General features: G+C 46.4%; 1 protein-coding gene across 1 annotated transcript in view; it reads right to left on the bottom strand.

The window, feature by feature from the left end:
- LOC105300133 (hexokinase-1) overlaps positions 1-14839 on the bottom strand; it is a 58786-nt gene that overhangs the window by 14679 nt on the left and 29268 nt on the right. The window contains exons 4-10 of the mRNA XM_023537854.1: positions 8915-9034; positions 7241-7336; positions 6513-6612; positions 6215-6398; positions 4657-4812; positions 2270-2503; positions 5-319 (exon numbers count right to left, since the gene is read on the bottom strand). Coding sequence (XP_023393622.1) covers positions 5-319; positions 2270-2503; positions 4657-4812; positions 6215-6398; positions 6513-6612; positions 7241-7336; positions 8915-9034 — 1205 coding nt within the window. The remainder of the gene's footprint in view (positions 1-4; positions 320-2269; positions 2504-4656; positions 4813-6214; positions 6399-6512; positions 6613-7240; positions 7337-8914; positions 9035-14839) is intronic.

Raw genomic sequence — 14839 nt, 5'->3', positions numbered from 1 at the left:
ACACAGGCCCTCACCAGTCCCATCTGGAATACTCCGGACGAAGGAGGGCAGCATCTTGACTACGGCCTTATCGTGTGTCTTCTTCTTTAGCCCCATTTCCATCTCAATCCGCATCCTCTTCTTCACCTCCAGCAGCATTTCCTTGGTGAGGCAGAAGTGGGCCAGGGTCTCCTCTATCTGCCGGTGCTGCTCGGCCAGGCGGTAAGCCACTGCAGTCACCATGGCGGCCCCCTTGCCACTGCCACTCTCCGAGAGGAGGAAACGCACGTCGGAGTCAGGCACCAAGCGCCTCAGCGTCTTATGGAAACGCCGGGAATACCTAAAGGCAGGGTGGGGTGCCACAATACCTGGACTGAGCCACCTGTTAGGGCCCTCTGGTACCCCTTTCTTCCTTTTTTTCCACAGTTTAATTCCATTTTCTACACTGGCTTTTCTCATTCTATAAGACATACACATCCACTGTAGAAAAGTTAACAAATGCAGACAAGTAAAAAGGAAAAATGAAATCATCCACAATCACACATAAAAAAAAAAAAAAAAAGAGAGGATTCTCACTATTATATGAGTATCGAATACAGAAATTCAAGGTCCAAAATGACAAGGTCCTCTACATGACAAAGAGATAATACAGCATCGTGGTCAAGAGCCCAGTGCCTGAAAGTCAGATCAGGAGACAGTGGTGATTGAGCTCCACCACTTCCACACCAGGTGACCATGAACCTGTTACTTAACCTTGGAGTCAGTGAGGATGACAGTATCTGGCTGATAGTGATGTGATGGGAACAAAATGAGTTCATAAAATGCTTAGATTAGTAACTGGCACTGAGGAAAGAGGGCTCAATAAATAATCACTCTTGTTTTTTATTTTCACTTGGCCCTTTCCTCCTGCCCCTAAGAGTCTGGACATTTTTTATTGGCTAGAAAAAGACTTCAGAACAGGACTCAATGAGACACAGAACTTTCTCAAAGTTTGTGGTCTGGTGTAAGTATGGAAGGCTGCCTGCCAAAGAAAACAGAGAAACCAGAACGCTAAAATATTAACCATGGTCAGCTCCAGGGGTTGGGATTAAAAATGACTTCTATTCTTTTTGTAATTTTTTTGAATGATCTAAAGTTGCTATGCTGAATATCTGTTACTTCTGAAATAAGAAACATTTAACCAAAGTTATTTTTTAAGTGTGATGTTGCAGATGAAGAGTCCAGAGGTAGTTGGTGGTGACTTTTGCTCAACAGTGTGAATGTATTTAATACTACTGAACTGTACACTCAAAATTGGCTAAGGTAGCAAATTTTATATTATGTGTATTTTACCACAATCAAAAAAAAATTTTAATGCAATGTTGCAAATCTCTAAGCTTTCTTGACTAAAAATTTGCCAAGAAATCCCCTCCACCCCAAATATGGCTAGTTTCATTACTGAGAATTTTACAAATACTTTAAGAATCCAAAGAAATAAAATTATGGCCCTGGCAGATAACATCTAACTAGCTCAAAGCCTATTCCCTCAGTAACACAGAACTATTTAAATTTAAGTCAACATTGGTTTGACTGTCTTCAGAACTAGGTGTGAAGGTACAGCACTTAGCATTATATCCATTGGGAAAAATATCTGAAGTCCTATATAAAAATCATGTCACAGGCACTTACTGTTAAAACTTAGACTATGAAGATTTAGAATTCACCTTTAGCCTTTTAAAAGGGTACAAACCATGCTCTTATTGGCCACAGAAGGCTTCTGAAACTAAGGTGTCCAGTAGAGAAGGCGGCACAGTGATAAGGCCCTCATCATCAGCAGGGACTACTTATAACTTATACTGCTCCCTGGCTCTCAGATACAAAGTGTCGACAGGCTGCCCATTTAAAAAAGTAATGTCTGAGGGTTTGGAGGATTTTCACAGGAGCTTCTAAACCAGGAATGTGGGCACTGCACCTATGACCCAAACCTCAATGAGGATGAAGGTCCCTGATGAAATGCAGACAAGCAAGAAAATGAAGATAAAGATATATTCCACTCAGCGTTCCTGACAACTACAGAAATCTCTAACAAGACTTACGAAATGAGAGATAACAGTACACTGCAGAAGCAACGCCAGCGAGAAACGAGGGGAGGATACTTCCCAGGTGGGCAGTGCTGACCTTTCTGCCCAGGTCAATATTGCCTTGTCTGACCCAAAAAACTCTTCAGTGGGTGCAAAAGTCTGACCTCTGGAGAAGGTCCTTAGCCCAGACGGATATTGAGTGCCAATTATACAGTAAAGGGCAGACTCACTGTGGGTGCGTCTTGTAAAGAGACCCGTCGACACCAACCGTGGTCCGCAGCCTGGGAGAGCCCTTGTTATCGCGAAGGCGATTCAAGATGGTGGCCAGCGTCGCAGCCACCAGGTTGGCAGAGCGGAATGAGACAATGGTGCACACGTGCTGGACCGAAACACAGTCGTCGTCAGATGGCTCCACTCCCAGGCGGGTCAGGATTTCTTTGGCATTTTGAAGGCCTTCCTTATTCCTGTGAGGTCAGAGGCCAATACTTGTGAGTTAAGGACCTCATCAGGCAGGGCAAAACACCGAGCTTGGGAGGTCCTGGGAAGGTGAACTCCATTCAACATGTGTGTATGGCACGGCATTAAGACAGTCAAATGCCTGAAAAGAGCGTGAGAAGGGTTTTCCTCCCTAAGAAATATCAGGTAGCAGAAGGAAAAATTGTACTATGCTGGGTTATGACATGCACACAGAGAGAAGTAGAGGGGCGAGACCACACGGCTTCTCAACAGCTGCTTCCATCCCAGTGCTCCGGCCTCAGGAGGCCTGCGGGAATCACCTGCTCTTTGAGTCTGTGAGCTGCCCCTGGATGCTTATGCACGCTTCCCTTGATGAAAGATGTTAACAATGGGGAAACGGGGTGAAGTACTGTGGGACCACTCTGCCCTATCCTTGCAATGTTTTTGTAAATCTAAAAATAGTCTTTAAAAAAAAGTTTATTTTAAACATATATACACATTTTAATTATTGCCAATATATAGAAATGTAATTGACTTTTGTATTTTCTCTCCAGACATCTTCCTAACCTCTCTTGTTCTCCTATTTACTTGTCTAGATATGTTTCGGTGTTTCACACAGACAATTATACCATCCGCAAATAATGACAGTTTTATCTCTTTTTTTCATTCTTATGCTTCTAATTTTTCTTTTTTCTTTTTCTTATTCTTTTAAACACTTAACTAAGGCTCCAAGACAATGCTCCTGATTTTATAGAGTGCTTCTAACACCTGCCGTGGCAGGATGTTTTTAATAGGTTTTTGGAGGAATAGCCTTTATTACAATATACATGCTTTCTTAAGCCAGTTTAAGTGAGATTTTGTTTCTTGGTCACCAAAAAGCCAACACCAGATACAGACCGAGAGGAAGGATGGCATTTCCTGACTTTGTCAATGACTTTGAATACAAGCCATGAGCCTCCTGCTCCCCTCATCTCCCAGCAGCTGACCAGGAGATGCGAAAGATGGCTGGAAACTCAGCTGCATGCTCCCTGCTTACTGGAGCCCTGCAACGATCACTCCTGATCCCAGGACAAATGCCAGTACATGATGTGACAGAAGAGCAGGTATAGATAAACTTTCTACTTCCATTGGCCTCCCGCTCTAACCACAAAGACAGCTGATGTGCATCTTCTGCCGGGAGCCAGAGATAGGAATCCACTGGCTCCCTCTGAATTTCCAGGACCACAGCAGGGGCAGTGAGAATGACCACTTTGTATAGAGAGATGAAAGGGCTTTTCTACCATGAAAGTAGCCAGCTTCAAGCAGGTGGCTCCTAAGGGCTACACAGAGTCTCTCGAACCAGGAATGGAACCTGGCAGCATGTGGAATCCAGCAATAAGATATGAGTCCTTTAGACCTGAAGGTGTCTGACTACATCAAACTGCCTTCTTCCCGCTCAGTGTGATGGCCTTGAAATAACAGTTGTGGCAGAGAAGTCTGGGTTTCTTACGTTGAGGCAAAAAGGTAGCAGTCAGGTTGCTGGCTGAACTCTATCCTTCTATGTCTATCTGTCCTGTCTCATCTGTTAACCAATGTTTCTCAAACTTGTGCCATGGAACATTGCTTCTGGCTGCTAACCAGAGTGAACTGGGTTTTCTTTAACATGCTTATAATACTATAAATCTCTAAATGGAGGATAAATACGCAGTATTTCTCAATCCTATTGGCCACAGAATGCTTTCTTTAGGGAACACCTAACTGTCTTGAGTCACTAGGGTTCCCTGAAACATAGTCTGGAGAAGATCCTGAAATCCCAAAGAGGAACTTCCAAGCCCAGGCCTCTGGCTCGGTCAGCTCCCTGATCACCACTAGAATCATCTCTAATCTCACCCTGTTGGGGGTGAAGGAAGGGAGAAGAGGGGACAGAGTGAGGACAAGAGGCTGCTTTTGTAACTAAGTCGTCCATGAAGTATATGCTGTTAACTAGAACATTCTTTAATAAGCTGACACTTGCAGGGAGACCAGCCCAGGACGGGCCAGCTAAGAGAGGGGACACAGAACTAAAAAACCCTGATGCTCTTGAGGGAGAAGCCCACCAAACCAGGACTCAGGCGGTAACAAGGGACTTGCTGTTCCATCTCCCCCACTCTCCCTGCAGAAAGCTTCCAGAGGTGGCACTTACTTTTCAATGGCTGACACATCACTGGTGTTAAACTTCCCTCTGGTGAGCAGCTCTGGGGTGATCCGCCCTTCAAATAAAAGGCCCTCCTTGGCCATCTTGACCAGGATCAGTCGAACCAGCTCTCCCAGGTACATGCCACTGATCATCTTTTCAAACCTGGAGGAGAAAAGTGCCCGGGCACTTGTTAGGTCCTTCCTGTGACAACTCATGAGGAGTGAAACGGACACAGCAGGAGAGGAGGCCTCATACCTCACTAGCTCACAGCCTCACTGGCAGGCAAGACCGTGCACTTGTGTGATTAAACAACAAGGGGACAGTGAGGGGTCATCCAGACCCCACACCTACCCCCAGGGTGGGCAACAGGAGGAGAGCACCCCAGCGGCAGGCCAGGAAGGCTGCCTGCAGCAGGGCAAATGTTAAGATTTTAGAAATGAGCAGAATGATAATCTCTTACAAAAGTTTATGTTGTACTTTTTAAAGGACTTTCATCTTCATCATGCTCTCAGGGAGATCTCCTAGTCCTAAGGGAAGGAGGTAGCCAAGAACTTTCCCAGTTCGGAAGGATAACTGTCTCCTCCGAGGGAAAGCTGAGTAGATGATGTGGCTGAAATGCAGCCATTCCCCATGAGACCCCTATCACTGGTCACCCCCCTGGCATCCATGTTCTCCTTCTCCAGGCAAAAGGACCGAGAAACATTTGCTTTGAGAAACCTACTGCTCCCACACAGACATCACCCTAAACTCCAGGGGAGGCCTCTGAGTAGCTTAAAGCAAATCAGTTCATCCCACGCTCTGGCCACATTCATCCATAGGCCAATGACAGAGAGAATCCACCCTGTCGCCTCCCCTGGGAGGTGTAGTGTGAGCTGTGGACTCTGTAACTGGGCAGCCACTTTGAGCCCAGTGCTGCAGAAGAGAGACTGCCACAAACTGGAACTGCGTGCCATATCTGAGCCAGACTCAGGCCCAAGTCCAGGCTGCCCCGGAGCCAGAAGAAAGCCCGGAGCAGGCCAGATCAGAGGCAGGTCCACATCCCGGCAGCCGGCTTGCTCTCTGAGGGAGCCCAGCTGGCACACCCAGAGCTGGCTATGACACAGCAAAACAATCTGTTCCATTCGGAGCCAGGCCCAGGAGCCAGGGATGCTGCTGACACCTGAGCACCCTCCCTCACCCGTCAACAAAGGCACAGAGAAAGGCAGTTCTCATGGTTCCTCCTCCTGACAAGACCAGACAGGACCGTCCCAGCTACAACGTGTCAAGGATCCCTGGCAGGAGAGAGCCTTCCTGAGTCCTACCTGCCCAGTTGCCACCCGAAACACCTATTGGAACAGCCTCTGTGCAACCCGAGCCAGAATCTCAGAGAAGGCAGGAGACAGACTGCAGACTACATGGCTATGTGTCTCTCCAAAGAAGTGACAGATAATGCAAATCTGATGGGCTTTTCAAACCTTTGTGATCACCTAGCTTTCTGCCTCAAAACTTTTACCTGCCAGCCCATATCTTGTGTTATGTGTCTCCTAAGTCATATCTATGACTAGTAAGGAAAGGTAAGACTCACAGCTGTTTTCCAGGGTTGAGAGATCCCCGGTCTATCTCACGGTCAAACTCGGTGCGGATGTCTTCCAGGGACCCATCGTCCCCAAAGGCCCCCCACTCGGTGTTGATGCACATCCTCCCCTCGTCACCTTCCACCAGGTCAATGTGCCTCAGCTCCTCCATGTAGCAAGCATTAGTGCCAGTGCCTTGGAGAGAGAGACAAGATCAGAAGCTGTGACCACACTAAGTCACGATAGAGGAGGCGATGCCTTTTGCAGACACTGACTGAAGGAAGAGACGAGGGAAGTTGTAGAAATTACCAATGATGAGGCCAACTTCACACTGCTGGTCATCATAGCCACAGGTCATCATGGTCCCCACTGTGTCATTCACCACAGCCACAACATTGGCATCGTAATCCTGTGGACAGATAACAGGGTGTCACTGTCCACTCAAAGGTGGGAGCAGAGATCACAACCTTAAAGGAAGCATTTTCATAACCACCACTGCTCCCGGCAGTGGTGCCGCTTTCGTCACTGCTGGTGTTGAAATTAGCTGGATCAGAGCACATCAATGACATTATGGAAACTGCACGGTCCCCTTAATTTTCTGGCTTAAGATTCTTTTCAGAGGAAATTTTATGCACAGAGCCACAGCACTCCGCAAAGCACACCACTACATCCATGTGCTGACTGCCCTGGTTCTAACCACAGCGGGCTGTGCCTGACCACGCAGCTCCCTGCACCATCCAACCCTCCTCTGACAGGAGGCCACCCCCTGCCAAAAGGTTTGGCTCCTTTGGGCAGCACGTCAGAGCTCTGTTTCAAACCCCCGCAACCTTCTGGACTGAGTACACTCACCATTTGATACCAGCCTGGACCTTCAAGACCAGCCATGTGATGCTTCAGGCTATGTACTACTGCCCCACCTCCACCCCCCACCAAAGGGCCTTGGTCTGTTTTAGAACGAAGCCTTCTCCCCACAACCGCCCCCGCCCCCGCCACCACACCTCCCAGTGGCAAAGGCAGATGACCTAGAGAGAAGTTACCCCACGTTTTTTGATGGCTTTGTTAAGCAGCTTCACCACATCTGCTCCCTCCACTCCGCTCACTTTAAATCGCTTTGTCCAGGTGATCAGGATACCCTGCAAAGGAGAACAGATGGGTTTTGATGAAAGCTGGAAGGCATCCAGAACCTCTAGGTCCTTGGGGAGGCTATTCAGGACAGTGACAAGTAGAGACCCAAAGGGGCCAAGTGGCTTGCTCCAGACCACACTGGGTAACACAGCCGGACTCTGTCCCCTCCCTGCTCATCGGTCTGCAGGGTAAACTTCTCTGGGGGCTGCCATGGGGAGAACCCTGCAGCTCACACCAGAACACAGCGAGTGGCTGGACAGTGTAGCAGTGCTACAGGTGTGCAAATCCAACTGGATGTCAGCTGCACAGCCAGACTTCATTTAAAAACAAGAGAAATTCCATCATTACTAATCACCCTTCTCCACTTTGAAAACAGACCTCAGCTTCCACAGCCCAGGGAAAGAAAGTCAGAGCCAAATTAGGAAGAGAAACAAAAAGCTAAGACAACTCTTGGTGACTGAGCTTCTGAGAGCCAGGTCCTAGGAACATACTGACTACATATGATTTATACATACCTCTTCCCCAACTTTGGAACATAACCCCCACATGTAAGCCGCATCTCCACTATTTCTACACTGTGACCCATTTGTTTGTATATTAATGGAGAAACATCAGGAAGGATAGACATCCAATGGTTATTCACTTGGGAATGTGGAAGGATGGGAATTTTACTTTCTGCTTTACATCTTTCTATTATTTCAAGAGTTTTACATATTACTTTTGTATTTAAAAAAAAAATCAAAGGTACTAGAAAAGAAAAACAATTGTTATACTTGGCTGTTTTTCTCTGAATGGAAGAAGTCATTATAAATGCAGCAGGGTTGGGAAGAGCTGCTATTCAGGCCTCATCAGCCTCCAGAGGTGACACAGATGCGGGGAGCTTGCCCACAAGGGCTGGCCCACCCACTGTGAAAGACGCACAGCCTGTAGGATGCATCGGGAAGGGTGAGTACTTGGGAGAATTTGTGGTTCTCTGCTCAGCAGCAGCCCACAGCTGCAACAGGTATTCCAAAAGCCCCTGGACACTGTTTTCTTCCCCTCAACCCCTACCCCCCAAAACATGGACTCCCGAGAACATGGTGTTATAGAAAGAACATGGGGGTGGAAATCAGAAGATCTGGTCCTATTTCCGCACCTCTGCCCATTTCCTAAGTACATCTCTGCTGAACAGGTGAATGAACAAAAAACAAACAAGGAGGTAGGTACACAAGTCACCTAGAGGTAAAAAGAGAACCAAGGGCCTCTCTGGGGATAGAGTCAGGGACTAGCAGATGTTAGGAACAGCGGTCCTGGCACCTGTGTGGGGCCCGACCAGATCTGCTCTCACCAGGATGGCTTCCAGGGGAACAAGCACCTCACTGTGTAAATGACAAAGGACTCCCCAATCTCCCTCCAACGCAACTAAATCTACTTGCTTTTCCTTCACTTGAGTTTAATAAATGGTTCTCTCTACCTGAGAGCCACAAATACCAAGATTCATCTCAAAAAACATGAATAACTAAAGTAACTGTAAAAGGGAAAACATGTTCATTAGCTTTTCCACTCTGGGGCTTCTGTGGAGCCCAGTAATCCCAGAATGTCCTTACCTCGTCAATTTTGGATTGCTGACAAGGGAAAGAGAACGTGATCCCCACAGGTAATTTCTTGTCCTTGATTTTTCTTTTTTCCATGAAATCTCCCAGGCACTCAGCAACATGATCAAAAAGCTGGAGGAAGCATGAGAGAACAGTCAGGAGGGAGAAACGCATTTCAGGGAAAACGTAAACAGCTCAGCATCCTGCAGCCCTCCTTGAAAAGCCACGCTGAGTATGTGTGGCGGAGGAGTCCCTTAGCGAGAGCCTGCCCCGCAGGCCCGCACAGCTTAGGAATCACCTCAATCCCTTTGGATAGAACTGGCCTCTCAGCAGTCACTGATATGGTTTATTTGGGTAGTGAGGACATTTAAAATATTTTACAACATTAAGTTTAATTAATATTTTTAAATACTTAGAAAATTAAAAATAATAGAAAATCAGCTCTTCACTCCATATCACACAGGCCCCATCACACCCAAGGGGAGAGGCTGTCTGGTCCTTTCTCAGAAGTCCTTATGCCCATCTCCATTTTTCCCCAGATGTCTCTATCTCTATCCATCCCTTCTCCATAAATTCTAGACACTCCACGCACAATTCTGCAGCCTACCGCCCACTTGAGTGATTTACTTCAGACTATGGTATTTTTACTTTTTACTGAAGTATAATATATATACTTAAAAAAGTGGTATGTGCAGAGTTCACTGTACTCTTTAATGAATGTCTTCTTTCACTCTACGTTATGTGTACGAGAGTCATCCACGTTGTTGTGTGTCTTTGTAGACCGTCTGCTCTCACTCATATATAGTATTCTATGGTGCGAATAGAACACAATTATTTAGTGGACTGCAATTTAAGTTTGCCTACACCACAACACATTGCTTGGGATATGCACACACATCTTAGGATCCACTAGAAAGAGCCCAGCACACTGTTTCCCTAGCCTCTGCATGAATACTGTCCATCGTGGGAGGCTGAACACTTCTAAGGCAATCTTTTGGGATCTAATACATCCCTTCAGTGCTAAAATGTACCCAGAACTGAATACAATGCTTCATATGTGTTCCAACCAGAGGAGAGCTAAGTTAAACTAAAATCTTTCCTCTTCCTTAGCTCTACACTTCTATTAATAGAACCAAAGTATATATATGCTTTTTTGGCAACCATGCCACAGTCTAGGTAAACCCCCATCTTTTTCACATGGCTGTCACAGCACTAGACCTCCCTTATGTATGGGATTGACACACTTTTTCTGAGCTTGGTAGGAGTGTTGGTAGGGCCAAGCCACAGAGTCACAGAAAGCAGCCCCTGCCAGCACTCCCAGACAAGGCCTGAAGGCTTTCTTTACAGAGGTATCCTTGAAAGAGAGAGGGCCAGAAATCATTATTCCCATGTCTATCTTTCCTCAGATGTCCCTGACCCTGCTCTAAAGTCCGACTTTCCTGCCAGGATAAAGGAAAACCTGTCAATTTTGATGTAAGAGCCTCCATCCTTGAGTCACTATTACTGTCTGTGGCTGTAGCCAGCAACCCTACTGAGGAGACACATGACCCCCCCTTCCCTGGAGGAGCCCGGCTAAGCTTCCTGCGACCTAAATTTGAGTGATATAAACCCCTACTAAGTCCATCAGCACGCCCTACATCATCCACACTCAGAAGCTCCAGGTTCCCGCTAGGCCCTTAGGAGAGAGGGCAGGGCAGAAGGAATGCTGCTGACAGGAAGTGGCAGGGGAAACAGACTGCAGAAGTGGATTCACATGGATGCGGGACTGTAACCAGCCCCCGCATCTGAGCCAAACACAACCACTTTAAAGTGCTCTGTTAAAAAGGAAATGCCATGTTTTTGGAATGCCCACACCGGGGGCTCAAGGAGATAGGAAGCTCCCTCAGGAAAACCTATGACTGTCACCAACCAGAGAGGAAAGTTACCCCACCTCTCTGGACTCAAAATGTTAAGGTCTAAAAAAAATGATTTTTCTTTCCTGACAACATGCTAATTATTTTAAACACACACACACACACACACACAGATTCAGTCTCTGTGATTGAAGATGACAAACAATGACTAAAATAATAACCTAAACACTTCTTATTCAAAATTCCCAAAATTAAATAAGTGGTTTTAAGATCACATTTATGCTTCCAAAATTACTAAAGCTTACTATTGCATTGAAACTTGATAGCATGTGTGCGTGCGTGTGTGTGTGTGTGTGTGCGCGCGCGCGTGCGTGTAGAAAGAGAGAGGAAAGGATAAAGCAAATGGTTAACAACTGGGAAGTCTGGATGAAAGGTTTATACGAGAGTTCTTTGTGCTTATCTTAAAACTTTTCTGTAAGTTTAATATTATTTCAAATAAAAGGTTGAAAAATCTGTTAAGAATTCCCACACATTACAGAAGATCACAAAGCCAAGACTTCAGCCCTGTTTATAGTCTGTGAGTCTGAGTTGCTTCATGGGCAAAATGGAGGCCTTGGTTTACCAGAACACTCCTCAGGTCGATACGAGATCTCAGAAAAATGGACCCCCAGTACATATTTCTAACTTCACATCAAACTTCTGGAACAGATGTTTCTGTTTCATCCCTATTTTTCAACTGCCAGCCCTCCCCCTCATCCTCTGGACCTTCCTCTTTGCCCACAGCCCTCACGTTTCCACGCCACCAAAAAATTTTTAAATGAAGAAAAACAATAAAGTCAAAGACAAAATCCAGGCTGAGTGTTCCACATTGCTAAAACTGTAACATCAGAGCCAGACTGCCTGGATTCCTATCCCAGCTGTGAGACCCAAGGGGTTGGTTGGTTAACATCTGAGCCTCAATTTTCTCATCTGTGAAATGGGAGTAACGATACCTACCCAAAGGGGTTTTGGTGATGATTAAATGAATTAATCCATTTAAAGTGCTTAGACCAGTGACTTGTACATAACAAGCGCTATGTATTTACTATAATATTACATCATCATCATCATCATCATCATCATCATCATCATCACCATAATCATCATCTTTCTTTTACAGACTGGTTGAAAGAGGCAGAGGAAGAAACAGACAGCAGGAAATAAAGTGATCCTGGGGCTGAGAAGATAGGGAGAGAGGAGGTCCCAGAAGCAGCAGTAAGAAGGAAGTCACTTTGGAAATGACCACAGCAAGCATGCACCTGTGGGGGAGGCACCCCCTTAATTTACAATCTCTGCCAAAGCACACAAGAATATCTACGGCGCTAGGCAACTGTCCCAATGGTGAAGGCAGTAGGCAGAGGTGGCTCAACCCAAGGACCATGGGGAATAGAGTGTGACAGGTCAGTACTTGTTGATAAATGGAAAGAGCAGGCTGGTGGCCACCTGCAAACAGCAGCGATGTAGCATACACTGGGCAGGATTGGGAGCCCTGCCAGCTGGCAGCCTTCATGCAGACACTGGATGAAGGGGCCAGTTTCTGCAGACCAGTAATGAGGGATGAGCAGGGAAACCTCCAGGCAGGACCACCCAGTGAGTGATATAACCCATTTTGGTGGCCGAATGAACAGTGGTTCATCTGTTCTAATGACAGTGTCACCTTCAATGCTCACTGTGACACGGTTTGAAAAGCTCTGAACCTAAACTCCCAAGAGCAGGTTAAAGGCTGGGATTAGCCCTTTTCTCAAAAAGGCAGAGCACTTGCTCTGGGTCCCACCCACATTAATACAGGAACAAAGTGGAGTCAAGAGAAGAAGGCTGCTTTGCCTCATCTCAAAGTTTAGCCCAGAACAAATGGGTTTTCTAGAGAACTTAGTCATGAACCTTGCTGTGAACACACCCTCTCTAAAGCAAATATTTGACAATCTCTGAATGTACATCCTGGATGACAGCCACAACTCAGGAGGGCTACAAACTGGAGACAGAACGTCTATAGGAGAGGCTGACGAGTACAGGCTTACAGGACACAGAAATGACTAAAAACCTGCCTGGGGGCTGCCTGAACCCTGATCACAGGGTCCTCATAAACCTAGGGACCAACCACTCACCACAACCAGATGGGCAAGAGAAGGATGGACAGGTCCTTCTGAGCAAGACCACAGCCCCTCAGCCAGCAAAGGCAGGCAGCCCTTCGGCGGGGGAAAGGGGGTACCCTGAAGTAGGTGGGGCTTGGATGTCGAATGAGAGAGGAGGAGATGGTGATTTCCCAATCAAGGCCTTGCCCTCTATGTTTTCTGTGCCAAGGACTCATAGAAGGTTATTAAATCAGGTGGCCAGAAGCCCATGATTAACCTTGGGGCTGCAAAGTCAAATTCTTGCTGCCTCACAGGTGACCACACCCTGCAAGGCCTGGGCGGGTGAGGTGGGGGAGGATGCCAATGACTTGGGAAGAGTCATTTTCACCCAAAAGCTCTGTAAAACCTGTGCGGAGGAAGGAGCCCCAGGATCCCTGGGGAATAAATGCATTTACCCAAGAGCTGCTGGGCCTGTCTTCATAACCTTTCCCCTGTGACAGTCCCAGCAGCCCGCTCCCATCCACCGGTTTACCCAGGCAGTGGGGCCTCTTCAGGCAGTTACACTCTTCCACCCTGGAGTCCCTCTCCATGTGCATCTGTGACGGGTTCCTTCCAGGGACTCAGGACACCAGTGCTTTGGGGTCTGGTTCCTGGAAGGAGCAGGGACCCACCTGGCTTCCACTGCCATGCATGATATCCTCCGCAGTCTCATAAGTCTCAGATTCCATGTGAACATTCTTGTTTTTCTCCAGATTCACTTGAACTCGCAGAATTCGAAAGGAAGACCCACCAAGATCCAGGGCAATGAAATCTCCCTTTTCTGTTTAGGGAGACAACAGGTACTGCATCAGATTCAAGTGTTACAAGAAGGCCCTATACTCTGCAGCGTCTCGGCAGGGTCCAGCCATCTGCCACCTTCCGCCACACAGCACTTGCAGCCAGAAAACAGGAGTCATGCCAGCCTCATTCAACCACTGCCCTTTCTCGAACACCCTCACTCATGCTCCCAGCCCAGCATCCTTAGACAGACAGCGCTAAGCAGTCTCGCCCTCGCTTCTGACAATAGAGGAATGAAAGTACTAACTTAAACACAAAGCCCATCTTTCTCTAATTGCTTGCTTGCCTTTTGTCAAAAACAGCACTGCTATCCATAAATTAAAAATAAAAATAGCATTTCGACTCAGAGAAACCTTACCTCTGAGGTCATCCCATAATGTGGGTTCCGGAGTTCCATTTATTCCCCAGGGCATTTTTTTTTCAATTGTGATAAAATATGAAATTTACCACTGTAACCATCTTAAGTGTACAATCCAGTAGCATTAAGTACATTCCTAATGCTCAGCAATCATCTATTTCCAACCAATATTTCCAAAATTTTTCATCACTCCAAACAGAAACTCTACAACTATTAAGCAATAACTAACTCCCCATTGGCCCCCTCGCCCCCATCCCTGGTAACCACTATTCTACTTTCTGTCTCTATGAATTTGCCTATTCCAGATGTTTCATACAAGTGGAATCATACAATATAATATTTATCCTTAGGTGTATTGCTTATTTCCTTTTGTATAGTCTCTAAGGTTCATCCATATTGTAGCATGTGTCAATATTTCACTCTTTTTGTGGTTGAATGATATTCAGTTGTACGTACATACCACATTTTATCCATTCATACATCAGTGGACATTTGGGTTGTTTCCACCCAAAGGATGTTTTTAACGGAAGTCCCTTGTGGTCACATAAGAGTAAACTGGCCTGATATGGTTACAACACTCAGAATCAATGTGTATAGTAAGTAATTGGGCTGGGCCTCAGCAGGACAGAGAAAGATGATGGGACTGTATTGCTAAGACCACCATACAGCTCCAAGGGCAGTGGTCATGGGCAGGATTCCAAACCATCAATCCACCATCAAACATTCCCTATTTCTCATTAGTTACCCTCACACATGCTCCCAAAAAATCAGTTAAAAA

Source organism: Pteropus vampyrus, unplaced genomic scaffold (genome assembly GCF_000151845.1).
Source record: "Pteropus vampyrus isolate Shadow unplaced genomic scaffold, Pvam_2.0 Scaffold202, whole genome shotgun sequence".
Taxonomy (NCBI): domain Eukaryota; kingdom Metazoa; phylum Chordata; class Mammalia; order Chiroptera; family Pteropodidae; genus Pteropus; species Pteropus vampyrus.
This window is presented reverse-complemented; position numbering and strand designations above follow the sequence as displayed.